The sequence below is a fragment of the Polyodon spathula genome, chromosome 14 (assembly GCF_017654505.1).
Source record: "Polyodon spathula isolate WHYD16114869_AA chromosome 14, ASM1765450v1, whole genome shotgun sequence".
NCBI classification, from domain to species: Eukaryota; Metazoa; Chordata; class Actinopteri; order Acipenseriformes; family Polyodontidae; genus Polyodon; species Polyodon spathula.
Window position 1 is genome coordinate 878,510 of NC_054547.1, and position 23,085 is coordinate 901,594.

The following is a 23,085-nucleotide window of genomic DNA, read 5'->3' on the forward strand; positions in this document are numbered from 1 at the left end:
AGGATACCCGTCAGCTGTATACAGTGTGTGCGGTTAAGCTGACAAACACAGGACTGGATGGCGGTAGGTTGCTAGCGCCACGTTATTACACCTCGGCTTTTCTGCTTTTCTTATTGCTGATGGTTTTGCAATGGAGTTTAATACCAGGACAGACGCGATCCTGTTAGTATGCACCGGAACGGGTGAAGCTGAAGCGCAGTACGGGTCATGTTACCTCCCCTGGTACAGTAAAATGTATTCCTCAATAAACACAGTCGGGAGAATTTTTTCCTTCTGGTTAAGACCCAGCAACAGCTGGACTTAACATAACACAGTTCCAGCTCCAAGGAGCAAGGACGGTGTCGTGTTGGCACCGCGGTAACGATAACGGTGGTGTCTTCTTGCTGTTTCTCAGGACTGTGGCAGCAGAAGTAAGGAAGCAGATCGCAGGCCAGTATGGAGGCTCCCCACAGCTGCTGAAAAACCTAAACGTCGCTGCCAGTGCATCCCATCACACAGTAAGTGTGACAAGGGGCTGGAGTTATATTTAAGTAATTCCCAGTAACTGTTAGAATTTGCTCTGCTGTTTTCTGATGCCCAACACCAAAACTTTTTTTTTTATTTTTGGGGGGGGGGGTGAAACATTCAAATGAAAAGCATTTCAACACAAATGAATAGCAGTTATGTGGTGTGTGGGTAGTGTTTTTAAATATATATATATATATATATATATATATATATATAAATAAATTATGTTGTGCAAAACAGTAATTAGATAACTACATTTATTGTTATTGGAATCCAGGATTTGAAGAATAAAATCTTTCAATGTCTAGACTTGCCCCTTTCGAAGGCAGGACAGCTGTGAATGACCGGAGGTCTAAAGGTAGATCAAAGGCTTTGTTTAAGTGGGGTGGAGTATCTGAGTACCGTTGACCCGTGTGTGTTTTAATCAATGCTGTCTCTTACTTGAGTCTGTTAACTGCATAATTGCATGGCTTTACATTTTCAAATGCTTTCACAATTGAAACACATGTTCTTGCATTTTTAATTTTTTGAAAAAAAACCCCACATATTGTAAAACCACTATATTATAGTAAAGAAGTCTCTTAAGGAGTGAAATCAATCCAGTGAGCTCCTACACAAAGGAGAGAAACACTGGAGTGCAATAGAATTGCTCTTATTTAGTTCACAAGTGAATAATGAGGAGCACTTTGGGGTGCAGTAGAGCGGGTGTTTGTTTATGAGGAGCACTTTGGGGTGCAGTAGAGCTTTGGGGGGGTGGTGTTTGTTTATGAGGAGCACTTTGGGGTGCAGTAGAGCGGGTGTTTGTTTATGAGGAGCACTTTGGGGTGCAGTAGAGCGGGTGGTGTTTGTTTATGAGGAGCACTTTGGGGTGCAGTAGAGCGGGTGGTGTTTGTTTATGAGGAGCACTTTGGGGTGCAGTAGAGCGGGTGGTGTTTGTTTATGAGGAGCACTTTGGGGTGCAGTAGGGCGGGTGTTTGTTTATGAGGAGCACTTTGGGGTGCAGTAGAGCGGGTGTTTGTTTATGAGGAGCACTTTGGGGTGCAGTAGAGCGGGTGTTGGTTGTTTATGAGGAGCACTTTGGGGTGCGGTAGAGCGGGTGGTGTTTATTTATGTATCGTTTTTCTTTGCATGCTATTTGTATTTTTTACAGTCTTTTATAAATTCTGTTGTAAGAATGAATTCGTGCATGGTCCTATTTGCCTCTGAGTACATTTCAGGGAGGGAAACAAGACTCATGTTGCATAGCAGGTTCACCCACTCCAGGTTTTATTACGAGCTTGATTAGCCCCAGTGTCTTGGTAACAAGCTCAGGTGTGTCTTATTAAACTCTTAGTTAAACCAGGACTGGATCAAACTTTTATGCAGTAGGAGTCTTATTTCTATCCCAGAGTCACCATGGAGTTATTGTTTAGTGTGTTGTAAGAAAACGGCTCGTGATTGTGGAGCAGTGAACCAGCAGCCCCCCATGCATGTCTAGCTCCACCCTGGGAGGAATTAAGCTAACTGCAATGCAGCGGTAGTGTTGTTCCCAGCCCTGCATTTCAGCCAGTGTTTGTGTAGAATGTGTGCGCGTTGTTTGTCCCGGCACTAACTGGGCAGCGTTTTCAATGATTTAGGTTCCACTCACAGAAGCGGTGGAGCCGGTGGACTATGAAGTCACCCACCCACGGTGGAGTCGGGTCCTCTCAGGGACCTCGTGGAGTTCCCCCCCGATGATATTGAAGTGCTCTACACGCCCCGGGAGTGTCGCACGCTGGTGCCAGCTGTAACAGAAGAAGGGTGAGAGCTGAGGGACTGCCTCCTCCTCCTCCTCCTGCTCCTCACACAGCGCTTCCTTGTCTGTAGAGCTGCACAAACCCGTTGTTGCATTATTGGGATGGAGCTGTCCATGGAAGTAATCGCTTCATGCAGCACTAGTTGATTTGCAATAAATATGTGAGGCTAGTAAAACGTGTTAACACGGCAGTCTGTCTTGTACCTGGTCCTGGTCTCTCTGAAGGCCACATTTTTCCCTTTCCCCCAGATTTCCTTTCCCTATTTATGGCAGTGCTGCAAGGGAAGTGTCAGCTTGATCTGTTGTCCGGTCGTTGCGATAGTTACACGACACAATGTAACAACTGTTTGTGATTGTGTTTGTCTTTTATAATTTGTTTTCTTTTCCAGTGATAATGACCCACATGTGAAGGACTGTGCAGGATCCTACACTGAGGACTGGGCAATTGTAAATAGAAAGTAAGTTGTTTTGTTTTGCTTTTTCTGTTTTATTTTTTTTTTTTTTTTTTATGACTGGAAGATATTTTCAAGTACAACATTATATGTGTTGTGTTTTATATATGTTTGTGTTGCGAGTTCTGAAGTTATGTGTGTATTGTGTTATTTAACAAGGGGATATATCACGTGGTGCTGTTTTGTGTTTAATGATGTCTAATTCGATGGCTGTCTCTTTGTGTTTCTCTCCCTCATACATCTTGATTTGTCCCATTAGGATGAGTGTTCTAATAGCTTTGTGTGTGCTAGGGGAGATTGCTAGCTGATTATCATGACATGCCACTCCCATGGAGGAATCAGCCCATTTCAAATAATACCTGCAGTCTGCAGCTGTAGGTGGAATCCATGTTCAATCTAAAGAGACTTTCCAAAGCTGAGGAAGGAGTGCCACCCTGTCCATGGGCACTGTTAGCGTGCACGCTGTCACAGCAGCTAACACCCTAACAGTAGTTTACCCTGGGACTGTAGGACTTTTGTTACTGCTGTATAGTTTATAGATACCATAGATAGATAGATCTGTTTTTGGGAGCAAATTTGTGGTGATTTAGGTTATCAGCCTTAGTTAAAATGGATATGATTATCTATTCATGCAGTGCCTTTCATGTTTTTAAATAGATACCATAAGCTTGGGACAGGGTTTAACCCAAATGTGCTCGACAAACAGAAAGAGACGCAGAAGGGCCTCCCAAAGCAGATTTTCGAATCTGACGAAATGCCAGCCAGCCACAGCTACCAGGATGAGCAGGTACAGTCACCGCTGTCTGCAGCGCCCTGTCCTTGTAGGGTGCAATCCACAGAGAAAGAATGGGTTAAATGTGTTTGCAACGTTAAGCATTTGTCATGCAAAGCAACACTTTCTTTGGGGGTGGAATGGAACAAATAGATATATTTTTTTTAATCTGATAATGATGGTTTTGTTCTAAACTAGCTGTTTTTAACCTAGTTCTTTGGCAATTATATGCATCAGTAATTAATGAACTAGTCTGGAATATTTAATTTACTCCTCAATTAATTTACTAAAAATGAAGCAGCATGTGAGCCCACCACAATGTGTTATCTACATTTAATGTTAATTCTAGGCAGCTATAACAATTCAGGGATGGGAATAAGACTCCTGATGCATTGCAGTTTGACACAGTCCAGGTTTTGCTACCAGCTTGATTAGCCGCATTGTATCGGTAACAAGCTGAGGTGTGTCATTATTAAACTCCTCGTAACTCCAGGAATGGATGAAGCTGCTGTGCAATGGGAGTCTTTGTTGTATCCCTGCAGTAACTGTTTCCCACGTGTGCATGCTTTCAGGATGAGCTCAAAAGGAGGTCCATGTCTATAGATGACACCCCACGTGGGAGCTGGGCCTGCAGTATCTTCGATCTCAAGAACTCGCTCCACGACCCGCTGCTTCCCAACCTGCTGGACCGGGTGCTGAACGAGGAGATCGATCACCAGAACGAAGAGCAGAGAAAATCAAACCGGCACAGAGAACTGTTCGCTCTTCACCCGGCACTGGAGGAGGTACAGTCTGGAGAAGAGAAACCAATGCTAGCTTGGTTGTAGTTCAGCAGTGTGCACATGTATTAGAGCACCCCATTGCTTCTGTAGTTCAGCAGTGTGCACATGTATTAGAGCACCCCATTGCTTCTGTAGTTCAGCAGTGTGCACATGTATTAGAGCACCCCATTGCTTCTGTAGTTCAGCAGTGTGCGCATGTATTAGAGCACCCCATTGCTTCTGTAGTTTTGATTGGTTGTGCATATGAAATCAATTTTAAGCACAAATTGGTCTAATGTTTTCACACATGAGTGCCTGTTGTTTCTGTATCGCTCATTACTGAGTGGAAATATAAATTCTCACACCCTGAGGTTTTCATGCAGGTAGGTATATAAAGGATGTAAACGTGTGTGTGCATGCGTGCACGATGCATGTAATTCTAGTATTGGGTTTTCATTTAAGGACGACCCTATTGAGCGACACAGCATTCCCGACGTCCCCAAAGAGCACTTTGGACAGAGGCTGCTGGTAAAATGTTTATCATTAAAGTAAGTGCAAAGTATCTTTTAAAGTGTCTTGTTTGAAATGAATTAATATGAAGACATGAATAAATCATGCTAATTGTTTACTTTTACCTTGAAGGTTTGAAATAGAAATTGAGCCAATTTTCGCAAGCTTGGCCTTGTATGACGTCAAAGAAAAGAAAAAGGTATGTCGATGTACCAAAAGACAAATGCAGTAGCTTTTCCCAGCTCTTGTGTATTGGTTGAATTTGCTTTGTAATACATTGTGCACACCAGACAGAGGAGATGTTTTTTTTCCCTAGGAACCGTTCTTAGCCCTGCACTGCCCAGACAGTTTTGTGGCACAACGCTGCATAAGAGCCAGCATGTTGTCATTATTTTTTGTTAGTGTGTAAAAATGATTGTCAGCACCTACCACTAGAGGGCAGTATTGTATTTATAACTCTGTGTTGGTCCACTTCATTGTATCCCTCTAAATAATTTTGTTTTTCAGATTTCAGAAAATTTCTTCTTTGACTTGAACTCTGAACAGATGAAGTCGATGCTGCGCCCACATGTTCAGTCTGCTGCGATTTCAACCCTGGGCAGATCAGCCATCTTCTCCCTTACTTACCCCTCCCAAGACGTCTTCCTGGTCATAAAGGTGAGATGGGCTGGATAGCACACATCGCTCAGCTTTTAAAAGCCTCTTTAGATTTAAGCTGAATTTCACCTACAGTATAGCTGCCGATCTGCAGGTACACGGATGGAAATAAGACTCTGTTTGCATAGCAGATTCACCTATTCCAGGTTTTGCAGCAAGCTTGATTAGCTACAGTGTGTCTTGTTAAACTCATAGTGAAACCAGGAATGGATCAAACTGCTATGCAACGGGAGTCTGATTTCCAGCCCTGTAACTGCTTTTGCAGCGTTTTCTTCATGTTGTATATTTTGAAGGCTGCTCCGAGTCTCATTTCTAACGTGCTTACCGCTGGGTGTTTGTCGTTGTGTAAGATAATCTGTATGAAATATCCTCTCAGCTGGAGAAGGTGCTACAGCAAGGAGATATCGGAGAGTGTGCAGAGCCGTATATGGTCTTCAAGGAGTCGGACACTGCCAAGGTGAGAGGAAACCTGGGAAAGGGTTCTTTTCAGGGCTGGAAATAAGACTCCCATTGCAGAGCACTTCAATCCATTCCATGCTTTTACTGTGGGGACATTTGTACACACTGGAGCTTGTAACCTGAACACTGCTGTGTCTGATTAATATCTGGAATGGGTCAAACTGCTCTGCAACGGGAGTCTTATTTCCCTCCCTGTTAATTGTTAAATGATTATATTTGAAAAGAACACAAACAAAGAGCTCTGTACTGTATTGCTGTGACTCCCAGTTCATTGCTGCGTTTGGGTTTGTATAGTAGAGAGCTCTGTACTGTACTGCTGTGACTCCCAGTTCATTGCTGCGTTTGGGTTTGTATTGTAAAGAACAAGGAGAAGCTGGAGAAGCTGAGGGCCCAGTCACAGCAGTTTGCCAGAGGCTGGGCCGGTATCGAATGCCCTTTGCCTGGACAGCGATCCATCTGATGAACATTGTGAACAGCGCTGGGAGCCTGGAGAGAGATACCAATGAAGTGGAAATCGGGGTGCCGGGTGAGAAAGCTGCAAAATATATTAACGCTGTAAAATAATGAAGAATTCAGACTGAATAACAGCTGAAAATGGGAGTCTGCTATGCAATGGGAGTCTTACTGGAATACAGGGATGGAAATGAGAAAAGTAACTGTCTATAACTTCAAAACAGTCAATCCAAGGTAAAAATGATAAGAAGTGAAGTCCATACGTAAGCTCTGTACTGAGGAACCTTGTCGTTTGTCTGCTTGACTTCTTCTAAGTTTTACATAATAATAAATGTGCCAGGGGCCAGGAGCTTGAACTACTGTATCATTGAAGTGCCCTCTATATCACCCCACAAGGGATAGACAGTGGAGCTGTCCTGCTGTACATTGAAAGCACTTTGCAGTGGTAATGAAGCTCTAGTTCTGGAGATTGGGATGCGCATGTTGACGGGATGTGTTTGCACCTGTGGTGTGTTGCAGTGGGATATTCCTTTCCACAAATGCCACTGCTTGCTTCCTTGTGCAGAGCGTAAAGGGTCGTGGTCCGAGAGAAGGAATTCCAGTATCGTGGGCCAACCTTACCAACTTCAGACCGGCCACTCTGACTGTGACCAACTTCTTCAAGCAGGTGCGAGAGGCAGGACAAGAATACCAGGCACTCCTTTTCATACAGAGAGATATTTTAGTGCTTTGAAATAGAGACACAGAGGAAATCGGAGCGTGTGTTCTGTAGACGTTGCTCTTACTGCCCTGTAGAGACACAGAGAGGTGGAATCGGAGCGTGTGTTCTGTAGACGTTGCTCTTACTGCCCTGTAGAGACACAGAGAGGTGGAATCGGAGCGTGTGTTCTGTAGACGTTGCTCTTACTGCCCTGTAGAGACACAGAGAGGTGGAATCGGAGCGTGTGTTCTGTAGACGTTGCTCTTGCTGCCCTGTAGAGACACAGAGAGGTGGAATCGGAGCGTGTGTTCTGTAGACGTTGCTCTTACTGCCCTGTAGAGACACAGAGAGGTGGAATCGGAGCGTGTGTTCTGTAGACGTTGCTCTTACTGCCCTGTAGAGACACAGAGAGGTGGAATCGGAGCGTGTGTTCTGTAGACGTTGCTCTTACTGCCCTGTAGAGACACAGAGAGGTGGAATCGGAGCGTGTGTTCTGTAGACGTTGCTCTTACTGCCCTGTAGAGACACAGAGAGGTGGAATCGGAGCGTGTGTTCTGTAGACGTTGCTCTTACTGCCCTGTAGAGACACAGAGAGGTGGAATCGGAGCGTGTGTTCTGTAGACGTTGCTCTTACTGCCCTGTAGAGACACAGAGAGGTGGAATCGGAGCGTGTGTTCTGTAGACGTTGCTCTTACTGCCCTGTAGAGACACAGAGAGGTGGAATCGGAGCGTGTGTTCTGTAGACGTTGCTCTTACTGCCCTGTAGAGACACAGAGAGGTGGAATCGGAGCGTGTGTTCTGTAGACGTTGCTCTTACTGCCCTGTAGAGACACAGAGAGGTGGAATCGGAGCGTGTGTTCTGTAGACGTTGCTCTTGCTGCCCTTTGTTTTATACAGTTTGTATTGAAGGTGTAAAGGTATTAATTGTAAATAAATGTGCTGCTTTCTGAGCTGTTCTTGTTTTCAGGAAGGAGATCGTCTGAGTGACGAGGATCTATATAAGTTTCTTGCTGACATGAGAAGGCCTTCTTCAGTTTTAAGGAGACTTCGACCTATTACAGGTAAAAGACCATTCACTGGGGAATCAGCAGCTACTGTCCCCGTGGCATGCTGTTAGTAGAAAGTTTTCTGTTTTCCTAACTTGCAGTTTTAATATATTTTCGAATGTCATTTTTTTTATGTTCACCACAGTTAAATATGAACTTTCTTTCTCTCTCTCTCTCTGTCTTTCAGCTCAGCTGAAGATCGACATCTCCCCAGCACCAGAAAATCCACATTACTGCCTAACCCCTGAGCTGCTGCAGGTTAAACCCTACCCTGACAGCAGAGTCCGACCCACCAGAGAGATACTAGAATTTCCAGCGAAGGACGTGTACGTCCCAAACATAACCTACAGGTACCTTCCCCTTACTGCGCTTCAGTACAGCTTTACCAGCACGTGACACACAGCACCTTATATATATGGAATCACACCACTTTTCATGCTGATCTTGCAATCTGGACATGGCTTTGAAAGGGCAGAGCAGCGCCACTTATCTCAAAGGTTTGTTGACATTGTTGGTTTGTGCAAGGCTGTGTTGACATGGCGTGATGCTCAGGGCTGAGCTCGCCCCTTTCTCAGATAGATGTGCTTTATTTCAGTCTCTCTGTGTAGATAAGCTAGATAAGCTATTTAAGCGGTTGGAGTTGTTTGAATGCTCCTGAGGGGTTTCCCCGGATATCCACGGCACAGTTAGCTCTGGCTGTTCAACAATGGCATTCCTCTGCAGCAGAGACTTGTGTTGCGATTATACACCAGGTGTAGTGTTTGTAAAGTGCAAGTTTTGTTTTGCTGGATTTATGAAGAATGGAAATAGGTCAGCTTCAGAAGAGCTTTTTTGTTTTTGTTCTCCTTCATTCTTCAGTATAATAACTTCCATCACACAACACAGGTGTTTTTGGTTCATAAATATGCTTTAATTTTGAAGTAGAAAAGCAAACTCTTGTAAACATGGCAGTTACAGCATTTTGTAACAAAAAATATATATACAGTGCTTTATTGTATGTGGAAAATACTAAAGTAAGTCAATGTGACTCAATAATACAGTGTTAGTGGTCGTGAATATGAGTCAGTGATACAGTGTTAGTGGTTGTGAATATGAGTCAGTGATACAGTGCTAGTGGTCGTGAACATGAGTCAGTGATACAGTGTTAGTGGTTGTGAATATGAGTCAGTGATACAGTGCTAGTGGTCGTGAACATGAGTCAGTGATACAGTGCTAGTGGTCGTGAACATGAGTCAGTGATACAGTGTTAGTGGTTGTGAATATGAGTCAGTGATACAGTGTTAGTGGTCGTGAACATGAGTCAGTGATACAGTGCTAGTGGTCGTGAATATGAGTCAGTGATACAGTGCTAGTGGTCGTGAATATGAGTCAGTGATACAGTGCTAGTGGTCGTGAATATGAGTCAGTGATACAGTGCTAGTGGTCGTGAATATGAGTCAGTGATACAGTGTTAGTGGTTGTGAATATGCAAACTCAGTAATCATTTCCAGTGCACCAAATAAACACAGAGGCACAACTCCTAATCAAAGCTTTCCACATCTCGGGGGCGGATTTTGATTTTAGTGGACACAAGAGAGTAGGAGCTTCCTTTGCCCGGCTTCCAGTAGATCCCTCTCCTCCTGTCCAAGCGCCCCTTGGAGCGCGCGCGAATGTACCTGCCGTTCAGGTTGGTGTCTCCGCACGCGTTAAACCACCATCCGCCTGCCAGCGGGGAGAGGGGAGAGGGTTAGCTGGTATAGCTTAGGTAGGGTGATTTGGTTCTCATTCTTTACAAAAGAAAAACGAGTAAAACTTATTGGAGATGCAAGACAAAGTTGTTCTTGCATTGCAAAACTAGCCGAAAAATGAACAAATCAAATAGCTGTAAACTGGAAATAATAAGACAACATTTTTCATGGGGATAAACATAGCAAAGTGTAATGAAGCATTAGAAAGAATAGTGAGGCTTGGTAAAGCATGGGGAAAGTGTGGGAGAAGTGCAGAGCTACTGTGCGAGACTCTGGTAAGGGTGCTACCTGAGTAGTCCTCGGCGCAGTTGGAATCCTCCTTGTTGTCGTTGTCTCTGTCCTTGGTGGAGAACCTCATTCCAGTGTGGTTGCTCATTGAGTCGGGGAGCTCCCCCTTAACCTGGCTCAGGTGGAGAGTGTAGTCCTGCTCCCTGCCTTCCAGAGTGAACGTGTACTCCATGAAGCGCTGCTCTTTCCTCCAGTCTGCCAGGTCAATGTGGAGAATGGAGGGCCCTCGCTGGGAGATTGAATAGATCTTCTCCAAGCCTAGCCAGAATTCTCCTGCCAAACACACACAACATTGTATCTGTTATTGTGAAGGTTTGTTTTTTGACACAATGATTTTGCAGCAGCAATCCTCATTTCTGGCAGCTTTTTCACTGCAGCTGACAGAGGTTCTCTCTGCTGTTTCCTGCTCAGCAGCTGTACGCTTCTGTAACTGCTTCCAATGGGAAGTATTTGAAAAGAGATCAGACAGTCGATCTACGGGGCAGCACAGTAAATAAATGTAAAGGGCAGCTTGTTTTGATTGCTGCAGTGTTTTCACAGGGGTCAATCTCTTAACCCTGTCATGCCAAGACATTTTTTTAATAGAGGAAAGCTACTTTATTAATTTATGTAACTAGATCCCGTTTTTTTTGTACAAAACACACACACACACACAAAAAAAAAAATAATAAAATGTCCTGTTCGTCAACACATAATGTACTAAAGATGAAAGATTCTGGTTTGTGAGGCTGGATTTAAAAAGCATTGGAACACATGTGATACAGGAATGGGCATTACAGGGTTAATCTCAAGAGTCGGCACTGGGAGTCTGATATATTCTCTATATCATTTACTGTACATTTCAAGTCCATTGCGCTGCATAGTGAATTTGTAGTGTTCGATGATCATGGGGTTATTAATTACAGCTTACTTTCAAGAGCTCCAAATCCATGTTCATATTTCTCCCAGGGCTGGTCGAAGTCCACCGATCCGTCTGTTCTGTGCTGGATAAGTGTCCAGCCAGCCTCTGTGAAGACAGTTTATTTAGGACAGGAGTTGAAACTTTTCTATATCTTTTCTAACTGTGTTCCTCTAGAGTGTATCCTGCCCTACATTACTCCAGCCTCAATGCCAATGCCAGGACGATTTGGAATTAGATCACACTTATTTACTAGTAATTTTTTAAGGCTTTTCTTTTTCTAGCTTTGCTGATAAATGTCCAGTGGACCGCAGATGCAGTGCTTACCTTCTGTCATTTCGCAGTACACGTTGAATGGCTCTGACTGATGCGGCTGGATTGGATAAAGGCCACTGGTCTTTACTCCGCTGTTGTAAATGTCGCTGCAGTCTGCAGGGAGGCCTGTGGGAAAACAAAGCTCCTCAGTAACTACTGGAGAGTAACTTCATTCATAAAAAAAGTGTCGTTTTCTAAGTGCCCTTGTAAGTTTCAAACCGTCATGCAGTCCTGCTCCACTCACCAGTGTTTTCTGAGGTTCGATTTGTTGCGTTGTTTGGCAGGTACTGCATCGTTCTGGACTCGTCCCCGTGCTTGGAGGAAAACGACTTTTCTGCATTCTCGTAGAAGACACCGTAGCCGAGCTGGAATTAGAAAGCCCATGTGGTGACACACAGGACCAGTATTTAAACACAGCTTTCATTACAGTGCGGAGAATACCATTTCAGTGAGCACACTGATCAAACTTACAAACCTTGGTAACTTTACATCATTGGCTTGCTAGCGGTGGGTAGATTTTGAAATGGCAAAACGGGGGTTTTATCAGTAAAACAATAAAAATAAAAACCTTTTCTTCCAGGTCTTTGATTTGGTTCTTCTGATGGTCCAGCTGGTTGTGTTGTTCACCTACAACTTTGAGAAGGTCTTGGATATTTTTGTCTTGACTATCGATGACATTCTAGAAAGAAAAGAAAAGTAATTTAGTGAAATGAGGTTTTAGGGATGCAGGTTGGGAAGCCCTATATTTTAATAAGTAAACCAGACGGGCGTTGTTGGAGTACAGGCTCTTGTTGTGTTGAAGCATGATTGCAAACATTCATGTTGCAGTCTCTAACTGTTTAGCACCACGCATTTCTTATTCCTGTTCCTAAGCAAGTACACGGAAACATTACCACTTAGTATTCAAATCCACAAAACTACTGTCTAATATAGCTTTTTTAAAATCTATGAAATTGGTCTTGTTTGTGAATACGGAGATTGGTGTAAATCATCGTCATGTAGCCAGTGTGCTCGCTTCTGTGAGAAGAACAGAAACGTGTGGCTTTATAATGCTCTTACCTTGAGAGACGACACCTCTTTCAGCTCGGATGCTTGAGGCAGGCTGTGGGTGAGCCCATTCAGTCTTTCCTCCAGTCCTCCCAGCTTGGTTTCCAGATGGCTGCGGTCGTTCAGGATCTCGTTTATTTTGGAGTATATTTGCAGCGACATGTTTTTGATCTCTTGGTTGTTGGCCTGCAGGATCGTAGTGGTTCTCTTGAGCTGTTCTTCCTCCTCTTTGATTTCGTTGGTCTGGAGGGAGAGGTTGTTGAAGGACCTGTCGAAGATGTTGAGCTTGTTGAAGATCTCGTTGATCTGGCCCTTGGTCTTGTGAACAAAGTCTTTGAGGCCGTGCCCCAACTGCAGCAGGCCGTTGGCTAAGATTCTGACGTCGTCCAGCATGGCGAACCTGGATCTCATTTCAGTAGGTGTGTGGCTGAACGTGAAGGAGTCTTCCTTCTCCGCTTTGCTGGAAAACGTGCAGGAAAAGAATAAAAACAGCAGAAGGTAATGAGACTTCATCTTTACAACACCCCTACAGCGATGGCAATGACCTGCAGACTGCCTCCCTGGAACAAGGATGCCCTCCCTCCCAAAAGCCCTCCTATATATACTGCAGAGTAGCTAACTATTCCTAGTGCACAGAGGAGTTGATCATTAAACAAGTTTGACTTGAACTAACACGCCCCCTGAAATCTCATAGGAGTACCAAGTAGAGTAAACAAAGCATACTGGGCAAATACAATGGAGCTGCTTGGGGGCGAGCCAGCAGGGATCAAATGTTTCTTTCCTCTCTTTAAATGAGTTGTGTCTGGGTTGAAAATTAAGTTCTCTTATAGTACAAGGTAGCGGTTCATCAAGTAAATGGCTAACTCATCGTTTATTTCCAGTTAAGTTAAAAGGAATGTAGGGCACCTTTTTAAAGGGGTACTGTATGAAAAACGTATTGTTTTTGGTGTTCTACATCATGCAAAACTATACCATTTTATTGAAGACATGGAAAAAGACACAAAAGCTGCCGTTTTGTTTGTAGTTTGGGTTGTAATTGATGTAGTCGATCACTGATCCCTGCATTGATGTAGTCGATCACTCATCCCTGCTCTGAGCCTGGGCTGTGTACACTTAGAACAGAGACTGACAGACCCGCACCTTGACAGCAGTAAGGAGAGCTTCCTGTTCCTTGCCAGGCTTGGATTGGGAAACGCACTGTAGAGCAGGGGTCTCCAACCCTGGTCCTGGAGAGCTCTAATCCTGCAGGTTTTCCAGGTGTCTAGTTCAGCAATGGCTAAACATCTGGAACATGTTAATCTGAACTAAGTAAAACAATAATTGGTTCAATGAAGTAACTGGGAGCTCTGTTGAAATGCAAAGTAGAAGCCCCTGCAGCTCCACAAGAAGTGCAGCTACTGTGACATGTGTTTTGTACGCGGTCATGTCGCATGCCAGTAGCGTGCAAACTGTTATTCTGTGATCAATCATTGGTGGCTTTACCGAAGTCTGAGTCCCGCTGTAGACACAGCAAACACTTTCCTGTCGCTGCAGCACTGTTTATTTACAACTGGGGGGGTGGCCTGATCCGTTGAAATCGGCCAAATCAAGTGATGTTGTTATACCTGTCAGAGGTGAGTTCAAGGTGTTACTGCTGTTACAGCACTCTAATCTCTACCCCTGTGTGGCTGTCCCTCGTGTAGATGATTTGAGTATTCTTTCTCGGGGGTATCTATCCCATGAGCACTGTGAGGGAGCAGCTCTGCTCACACCTGGAAGGTGGCTTAGCCGTTGCCTGGGTGATCTGTTGAATCGGACAGGAGGTCCTGGACGGCCTGTTCATGGCTGTGCTTCCTCTGTGGAGAACAGCGATCCACACAAACCCAGGCAGCTGTTTCTTCACTTGGAATGGTGCATTAGCCAAGTCAATACCAATGAGAACTTGATTAGAAGATACCCTTCATGCAGCACTAGTGGTTAATCTGCCAATCCTGTGAACTGCTTATGCAACAGGCCTGTGCAATGTCATTGTCTTCATGCCTTTGAATGTGAAGCTGTCTGTGCATACAGTGGCAGATGGAGCAGTCTCTGTCAGATAGAGCAGGTGCACATCATTTACTGAACCTGGTTGTTTTAAACAAATAACATCCAGGCCAAGTGTATTAATAGGGTATTCCAAGCTGTAAAACTGGCAGGAATGACTCTTGATGTTTCAGAAACAGTCACAGTGACCACATCTTTCATCTGAATGCATCCCTCCAGCTCTCCAAATGAACTGTAGTAACCCCTTGTTCCTCCTTTGTAAACCCCACACAGATTAAAGAGCTAGGGTTGCAGTTTTTTTTAATACTTCAAAGTGTGCAGTTTGCTGAAGGTTAAGGGTTGTTTTGAGTCCATCGTTGCAGTTATCAGTGGGTTACAGTGCACTCAACTTTGGAAGCTGTTTGCATTCCTTGTTGCTTTGACTATGCTTATGGTTTTTTTGAGTAGTTGGTGAAAGAAGTATGTTTAGAGAAATATGCATGATTTGATCTAAAGGGGTATATTGAATGAAAGGGTGCTGGACAAGCTTTTTAACTTTGCTTTTCTTAGTTCACTTCCCCAGGTTATTGATGCGGTGGGGTTCGTTCAGCTCAACACATGAATTAGCAGGTTTTTTGGGGGTTCCCTGGCGTGTGAATGTATCTCCATACCTCTGCATTCTGCAGACTGTTACAGCGTAGGGCAGTAGTCCTGTCTCGGTCCAGTAGAACAGTGATTTACACCTCCTCGCCAGACTCGCACCCACCTGCTTGCACCTATCACAGCTCTCATAGCTGGTTAGTGGGTCTGTTTGATCAACCTATTCCACACAGGGTAAGCTGCAGCTGGATGGAGCATTTTATAGCATAATCCTGAGATTGATGCAATCTGATGGAAGGTGGATTCCCCAGTACTGTAAAAGGCTCTAATAAAACCCAGATGGGGCTTCTAGAAGTATGTTGATCAGCTCGACCCTGAAGCAAAGTGATAACGACAAGCAACAATGTGAACGTGGTCGTCGGATTATTGAGGAGAGGTTTATAATGCTAAGTAATGTCGGATTATTGAGGAGAGGTATATAATGCTAAGTAATGTCGGATTATTGAGGAGAGGTTTATAATGCTAAGTAATGTTGGATTGTTGAGGAGAGGTTTATAATGCTAAGTAATGTTGGATTGTTGAGGGGAGGTTTATAATGCTAAGTAATGTCGGATTATTGAGGAGAGGTATATAATGCAAAGTAATGTCAGATTATTGAAGAGAGGTTTATAATGCTAAGTAATGTTGGATTGTTGAGGAGAGGTTTATAATGCTAAGTAATGTTGGATTGTTGAGGGGAGGTTTATAATGCTAAGTAATTACATCATCACTTATGTAAAGGTTAATATTTCAGATGTTTGTGCATTTCTTTTTTTCTTTCAGGAACCTGCTGTTTGTGTATCCCCAAAGTCTTAATTTTGCAAATCGGCAAGGTTCTGCAAGAAACATCACAGTGAAAGTGCAGTTTATGTGTGGTGAAGATCCTAGCAGTGCCATGCCGGTAAGCAGAATATTTTTAATATGTGCAGGGCAGTGATTAACAGACTAATTAGCTGGCAGTGACGATGTAGTTCTTAACCAGTGATTGTGTTATAACGAGTGAGTCCATGTCAGGTGTCACAATAGGGCTTGATGTCCTGAAACCTTGTGAAAATAATACAGGGCAACCTGCAAATTGAGACTTGACAAAGTGCAGTTTGTGGAAGTGTTGCACATAGAAAGCTGAAGCAATGTTCATCAAAATGTCTTGATATGAGACCAGTATGGAAGACAGCATGCATGCTGACAGCAAAGAAACTGAACAAACTGAAACCGGACCTGCCTGCATGCAGCATTGCTGATACTGTGAGCTCTTTGTCAAGGGTCTACGGGAAAGCATGCAAGCCGTGATCATACTGTAAAAGTGAGTCAGCCCTATATAAAATGTCTGGCTTACTTTTCTACCAGGTAATCTTTGGCAAATCCAGCTGTTCTGAGTTTTGCAGAGAGGGCTGTACTACAGTGGTGTATCACAGCAGGTAATGCTAATGTTTCTGCTTTAAAGCTCTTCCCATTTCAGGGCTCACATTTCGATTATTAACGAAGCACAGCAATTCATGACGGCTTTGCCACTCTGCTTTGAATGTTTTAATCTACCGTTTACAAATATTTATTGCTTATGATGTCATTATGGGGTACCTGAATATATGTATAGCGCGGCTTCTGTACTTCCTGTACTGTGGGAGTTGCTTTAATTCAGTCTGCGGTCCTTGAAATGTCTAGACGGCCAAATTTAAACATCTGTTTTGTGCAGCCTTGAAATTGAACAGGTGCCTGTCTGTTTGGTATTTGTAATATTGTCTGTGCTGGCCAGGAGACCTAAAGCAGAGCCAAGCTTGCCCTGTTTAAAGTGACACACCCGGTAATAGGACGTCTGTTTTTTAAACAGCTTTGCAGAAGGTACATTCAAGATAAGTTGCATGAAAGACATGCTGTACACTGCAGGGTATGAATAAATGCCTGCCATAGCCCTATCACTTGTGTGTAGGGCCATCAGCAATGACTACTGTATATTTGTCCAGAGTGTTTTGTGTCTACGTTCTCTGGGTGAATCTCCAAGGTTTAAGATGGATGGGTGACTCCTTCACGCACTGCTGTGGGATGTGTGGGGTGGGCTGGAATCAGCGTTCTGCAGGGTTAAAACTCTGTCATGTCAAACCAGAGTAAAGTAGGGTTATAAAAGTCAACATTGATCTAGATTATCAAAGACTAATCAATTGATTAAAATGGGACTTTGGTTTTGTCAGATGCTCTTAAGTTTAAGGTCAGCTGAAATATGTGTTTGTCTAAAAAACAGACATTACTTTTTCCAATGTCAAGAACCTGTTTTAAAATGTCTCAGTTCAGTAGAAGCTTGTGAGAAGGGTTCAAGCAGATTGAAATGCCTTTATTGCAGAATGCCTGTCTGCGTGGGTCTGCTGTTTGCCTATGTTTAAAATAAGAGTCTCTATTGTCTCTTTAGATCGCCTGATTTCTACGATGAAATAAAGATCAAACTCCCCACCACCTTGACGGACCATCACCACGTGCTTTTCACGTTCTACCATGTGAGCTGCCAGCAGAAACAGAGCACTCCTCTGGAAACTGCAGTGGGATACACGGTGAGAACCAATCTAACACAAAGAGCAGCACAAACAGAGCACTCCTCTGAAAACACAATGAGAACCAATCTAACACAAAGAGCACAGAGCAGCACAAACAGAGCACTCCTCTGGAAACACAGTGAGAACCAATCTAACACAAAGAGCAGCACAAACAGAGCACTCCTCTGGAAACACAGTGAGAACCAATCTAACACAAAGAGCACAGAGCAGCACAAACAGAGCACTCCTCTGGAAACACGATGAGAACCAATCTAACACAAAGAGCACAGAGCAGCATGATTGAGCATTGCAGCAAGCGCAAAGCTTGTTCTGCTTTTTATTTTCATAAGTGCAACACTTTATATGTGTGTGTGTGTGTAATGTTTTTTCTTTCTTCAGTGGATCCCAATGCTTCAGAATGGGCGCATAAGAACGGGACGGTTCTGTCTTCCAGTGTCGTTGGAGAAGCCGCCACAGTCCTACTCAGTTCTCTCCCCAGATGTAAGTTTCTGTTTTCAAATGTGTCTGTCTGTGTTTGTTTGTTTTTTAAGTGTATGAATTGCGTGCAGTTTTTTCTGTGTGTGTGTGTGCCTTTTGAAACGTTAAATATGTTTGGTTGATTTTATTTATTTTCTTACAGGTGCCGCTTCCTGGAATGAAATGGGTTGATAACCACAAAGGTGTTTTTAATGTGGAAGTTGTCTCAGTTTCAAGCATTCACACCCAGGTACTAACAGAACAGCTAATGTGCTTGCGGGTGCGTGAGGGCGTGTGGGTGTGTGAGAGCGTGAGCATGCGCTGGTGTGTGTGTTTGAGTGTGTACGTGCATGTGGATGTGGTGGTGTGTGTTTGTGTGTGTGTGCGGGTACATGCATGAGGGCGTGGGTGTGTGCTGGTGTGTGTGTGTGTGTTTGAAGGTGTGCAAAGTGTACACGGTACCACATGTAGTGTTCTTCTTTTACTATATTCTGTAAAAAGTAATAATAAACAGGGTTTAAAAAAAGCTTTAAGCCTGCTAGCTGACTACTTCTGTTTGTGATTGTTTTCTTATAGCAGCATGTGCTGTGCCTACTTCTGTTTGTGATTGTTTTGTTATAGCAGCATGTGCTGTGCCTACTTCTGTTTGTGATTGTTTTGTTATAGCAGCATGTGCTGTGCCTACTTTTGTTTGTGATTGTTTTATTATAGCAGCATGTGCTGTGCCTACTTCTGTTTGTGATTGTTTTGTTATAGCAGCATGTGCTGTGCCTACTTCTGTTTGTGATTGTTTTGTTATAGCAGCATGTGCTGTGCCTACTTCACATTCTGTTTGATTTGAGTAATGCACCATTAATAGAAACCTTGCTGTTAAAAACAAAAACCCCATTGGCCCTCCGCGGGTACATCTTGTACAGCAATTGGCAAAACACTTTGAAGAACAGAAACAACAAAGCTGTTGAAAGAGTTTATTTAAAAACCTCATTTCTTATTGGAGTTAGTCATAGTTCATACCGCTGCTGTTTGATGTGAGAAAAGGTCACAATTGTCACATTGACTCCTTCTGAAATACTACATGCTGGCTGGGCAAGCAGCACAGTATTAGTGAGAGGGCTTGCATTGTTCATTCGGTTTGCTGCCCCATATACTGCAGTGTGGAAGATTTGAATTGAATCTGTTCAGTCTTGAACAAAGAAGACTACGTGGCGACCTAATTCAAGCATTCAAAATTCTAAAAGGTATTGACAGTGTCGACCCAAGGGACTTTTTCAGCCTGAAAAAAGAAACAAGGACCAGGGGTCACAAATGGAGTTTAGAAAAAGGGGCATTCAGAACAGAAAATAGGAGACACTTTTTTACACAGAGAATTGTGAGGGTCTGGAATCAACTCCCCAGTAATGTTGTTGAAGCTGACACCCTGGGATCCTTCAAGAAGCTGCTTGATGAGATTTTGGGATCAATAAGCTACTAACAACCAAACGAGCAAGATGGGCCGAATGGCCTCCTCTCGTTTGTAAACTTTCTTATGTTCTTATGTTCTTAAGATGCACTTCGCCTAACCCAGGGGTGGTCAAAACTGGCCCTTCCACTCCTGGTCCTTTTTCCAACCCTGTTCTCAACTGTTTAATGAACCAGTTAAACCTCCATCCAGACCCTGAAGTCTTTCATTGTCTTATTTTACCTGTTAAACCTGGATTGTAACACCCCTGCAGCACCGTGATTGACTGGACACCCTGTCCTAACCGATTCCCAGAGCGCTGTGTGGCGCTCCAGCACCGTGATTGACTGGACCTGTCCTAACCGATTCCCTGAGCGCTGTGTGGTGCTTCAGCACTGATTGATTGGTCACCCTGTCCTAACTGATTTATGGTACATTTGCATGAGCTCTCGCCCATGCCCAAAGCCTCCTTTTAACCTGTCCCTTTCTTTCATGCTAGGATCAATACCTGGACAAGTTCTTTGCTCTGGTCCATGCCCTGGATGAACACTCGTTCCCGGTTCGAATCGGAGACGTTAGAATAATGGAAAACAACCTGGAAGCTGAACTGAAGACCAGCATTGCTGCTTTGAACTCTTCCCAGCTGGAGCCAGTTGTCCGATTCCTGCACCCACTGCTGGATAAGCTGATTCTGCTGGTTGTCAGGCCCCCTGTGATTGCAGGGCAAATAGGTAAACAAACACACCTAGTGTGAGGCACGTTGCAGGGATGGAAATAAGACTCTTGTTGCATAGCGGTTTCACCCATTCCAGGATCAGCCCTGGTATATAGGTGACAAGCTCAGACGTGTCCTGATTTAAAATTCGTAGTAAAATCAGGAAAGGATCAAATTGCTATGCAGTGGGGGGGTCTTGTTTCTATCCCTGTATAGGTGGACCTGGTGACTGCATCAGATATTATCAGCTATCAGTTAAGTGTACAGTAATAGCTTGGTTTTATACCACAGTTTATACGTCTGTGTTGATTTATATGTAAAGAAGGACTGTAACAGAGGGAGAGCAAGATTGGCTAGTAATGATTAATAAATGCATGAATACATACATAAATAACCAGTGGATCTAAATCCAAATGCTTCCACTTGGTGCTGGATGTGAAGGTTGATTTAAATTTGAAAAGCGTAATTCCTCATTTTATCAGTCACTCCTAAATGCCTACATTCCTCCTGTGTAACCAGCTTATAAAAGAAATATTCCTTTAATTGCAGTTAATCTGGGTCAGGCTGCCTTTGAAGTCATGGCTTCGGTTGTGAACAGACTGCATAAATACGTGGACAGCAGCCAGGATCAGCATGGGAGGAACAGCCTCTTGTCTTCCTACATTTATTATGTTTTTTGCCTGCCGAACACAGACTCCATTTCTGCATCGCCAGGTAGGACCTGCTTTTGCTGCTGTTTGTCTTTCAAAGTGAACGTCAAACTGAAGCAGCTGTGGGTGCTAGAACAGGATGTTTCATTTTGTGTATCGTTCACACCTTTACCGTTATCTCAGCCGGTGGAATATATAACTCTCTCATTTGTTTTGACTGGCTCATTAACTACAGCAGCATTTGGAGTCTCGTGAAGGTATTTAATGCACAGTGTGATTCTCATCCCGCAGTGCATTGACAACCTGACCCAGGAATACTGCTGTGGGACTCACTTGACACCAGCATGTAACGTTCATGGACTTTCTGAATGCACGCCCTTAGTTTGGTCGTTGACCTGAAATGGTACAGGAGTCATTAAACGGCAGTTTACTCATCGAAATGCAGTCCTGTTAATGGCAAATCCCACTGATTGTGGACACAATGTACACATGATAGACAGCTGTATTTAGCAATGGGGCTGTCTGGTTTCAAAGAGGGGGGGAGTATTTCATGTTACTAATTAGAACATAAAAAATGAGAAAAGGCCATCGAGGCTTGTCTTTTTTTTTTTGTGAAAGTCTTTAAATACTGTTGCTGCCTTAACAAATCAATTTGCATTTTACACCCACTCTGCTGACCTAGGGAATACAGTGACTGTACTGCACTATACTGCGCTGTACTGTACTGTACTGCACTGTGCTCTGCTGTACTGTACTGCACTGCACTGCATTGTACTTCACAGTTTCGTTTTTAGTTGTGTCTATTCCTCAGTCAGTTGTGTTGAACTGCAGTAAGAGCCATCATCGGAAGCAAAGTAAGTTTGTTCTCCAATTGTAGGCTTTTGAGTCAGGGGCATATTATTATTATTTTAATAAATAGTCTTGTTTATTTTCGACTGTTTCCTTTTTAAATCGGAGCTGGTGCTGTGTTTGGGGTTCGTCTCGGAATGACCCGTGTGCAATGCAGTTCAACTCCTTAACCTTTGGAAAGGCAGGTGCTGGGTTTGATTTGAAGGGGCTTCAGTGTGTGCTGTGAAGAGATGACACATGCACAGCACGCTGTTTGATCTTTGCTGTGCAGTTTTGAAAGGTTTGGTCTGAACCAGTAAAAACTTGCGTTTGTCACATGATTTCCTAAACTCTGTGACCTAATGTTGCCTTCAACAGAAAGATATTTTAAAGCATGATTAGCACAGGACTCGGTTTCACACTCCTGGCCCGAGGCCACCTGTTTCAATCGTGATTTTTAGTTCTGTGCAAATTGGGCTTAATACTTTCAATGATCAAAACTTACACAGCTTAAGAATACTGAGAAGGCACTTTTTTTTTTTTTTACTTTAAATACTAATTCTTTTATTTTTGTTTTAATCTGTGTAATGGTTTTAACAAAATAACAACAATTAACAATTTTAAGTGCCGTGCTTTTTTTAATCGCTGCTCTTAAGGTAGATCCCGTCAGTGCCATGATAACCTGAATTAAAACGCTGATCTTTTCTGCAAGATATTAACCTTCCTCTTGTTCCTCTCCTCTCCCACCTGCATTCCCTACCCGCTCAGGGTTTAGAGCAATCCAATTCCTGGGTAAACACTGGCGCGTCGAAGGCTGTTCCCTGGGGAACCAGCCCCAGTTCCAGCCCCGATTCCATGCAGGTAGTGTTCTTTGCACATGTCCACCCCCCTCCTTGCCAGCGGAGCCTTGCACATTTTCCCATTCTCTTTCTTTTTATTTTAATTCAGTAAAATGCATGCATGCTTTTCTTACTAACATCATTGTCTGTCTGTTTTTTTTTTGCATGTGGCAAGCTGCATGAATCTTTTGTTCAGGGAACGTGACGGAGAGTGGATTGCAGTAACACTGTAACTGTGTCTGACTACGCAGGAATACCTTTTACCTGCTATGTTCTTTTAACTGCAGTCTTTTAGGTGTGATGACGTACTGTAGTGTGGTGTGTCGGTTTTGTCTCCTCATTTAATAGCCCACATATGAGCTGGTTGGTTACACTGTGTGCTGTGGAAATGAGGGCCATTTGTTAGATTAGCCACCAAACCGTGAGACGTATTATTATTATTTTTAAGTGGTATGTCGATGTGTCTCCTTTGTGTCCTATCTTTGTGCAGAATGTGATACTTGGTAGATAGCTTTTCGATTTGTGCTGCGTTGTGATTTATATTGTGTACTTTCTTTTTCAAGGCACTGTAATGAAATGAAATAAGATATAATTTATATCATAAAAAAAT

At 43.5% G+C, this 23,085-nt stretch overlaps 2 protein-coding genes across 2 annotated transcripts in view; one reads left to right on the plus strand and one right to left on the minus strand.

Moving 5' to 3' along the window:
- Positions 1-23,085, plus strand: part of LOC121327053 (dedicator of cytokinesis protein 7-like) — a 43,611-nt gene that overhangs the window by 2,038 nt on the left and 18,488 nt on the right. The window contains 25 exon segments of the mRNA XM_041270847.1: positions 395-497; positions 2,124-2,160; positions 2,163-2,286; positions 2,671-2,739; positions 3,391-3,520; positions 4,078-4,290; positions 4,729-4,814; positions 4,909-4,975; positions 5,284-5,433; positions 5,810-5,890; positions 6,254-6,293; positions 6,296-6,418; positions 6,911-6,956; positions 6,958-7,012; positions 8,013-8,106; positions 8,279-8,441; positions 15,790-15,907; positions 16,354-16,424; positions 17,408-17,546; positions 17,928-18,029; positions 18,169-18,255; positions 19,943-20,174; positions 20,708-20,872; positions 22,405-22,645; positions 23,039-23,043. Of these exon segments, the coding sequence (XP_041126781.1) occupies positions 395-497; positions 2,124-2,160; positions 2,163-2,286; positions 2,671-2,739; positions 3,391-3,520; positions 4,078-4,290; positions 4,729-4,814; positions 4,909-4,975; positions 5,284-5,433; positions 5,810-5,890; positions 6,254-6,293; positions 6,296-6,418; positions 6,911-6,956; positions 6,958-7,012; positions 8,013-8,106; positions 8,279-8,441; positions 15,790-15,907; positions 16,354-16,424; positions 17,408-17,546; positions 17,928-18,029; positions 18,169-18,255; positions 19,943-20,174; positions 20,708-20,872; positions 22,405-22,645; positions 23,039-23,043 (2,741 nt within the window).
- Positions 8,980-12,947, minus strand: LOC121327107 (angiopoietin-related protein 3-like). The gene is made up of 7 exons (XM_041270907.1): positions 12,379-12,947; positions 11,888-11,998; positions 11,564-11,684; positions 11,332-11,445; positions 11,017-11,112; positions 10,107-10,379; positions 8,980-9,792 (listed from the first exon to the last, which is right to left on the minus strand). Exons 1-7 carry the CDS (start codon positions 12,877-12,879, stop codon positions 9,611-9,613), a joined length of 1,398 nt encoding a protein of 465 aa, XP_041126841.1. The 5' UTR covers positions 12,880-12,947; the 3' UTR covers positions 8,980-9,610.

Bases quoted from the DNA above. Each gene is read 5' to 3' on its own strand.
- LOC121327107 (XM_041270907.1), bottom strand. From the start codon at position 12,879: ATGAAGTCTCATTACCTTCTGCTGTTTTTATTCTTTTCCTGCACGTTT. The intron at 11,999-12,378 runs GTAAGAGCATTA...TTTTCTTTCTAG, and splicing joins AAGAGGTGTCGTCTCTCAAG to AATGTCATCGATAGTCAAGA. The intron at 11,685-11,887 runs GTTTTTATTTTT...TTCTAATTCCAG, and splicing joins TCAAAGACCTGGAAGAAAAG to CTCGGCTACGGTGTCTTCTA.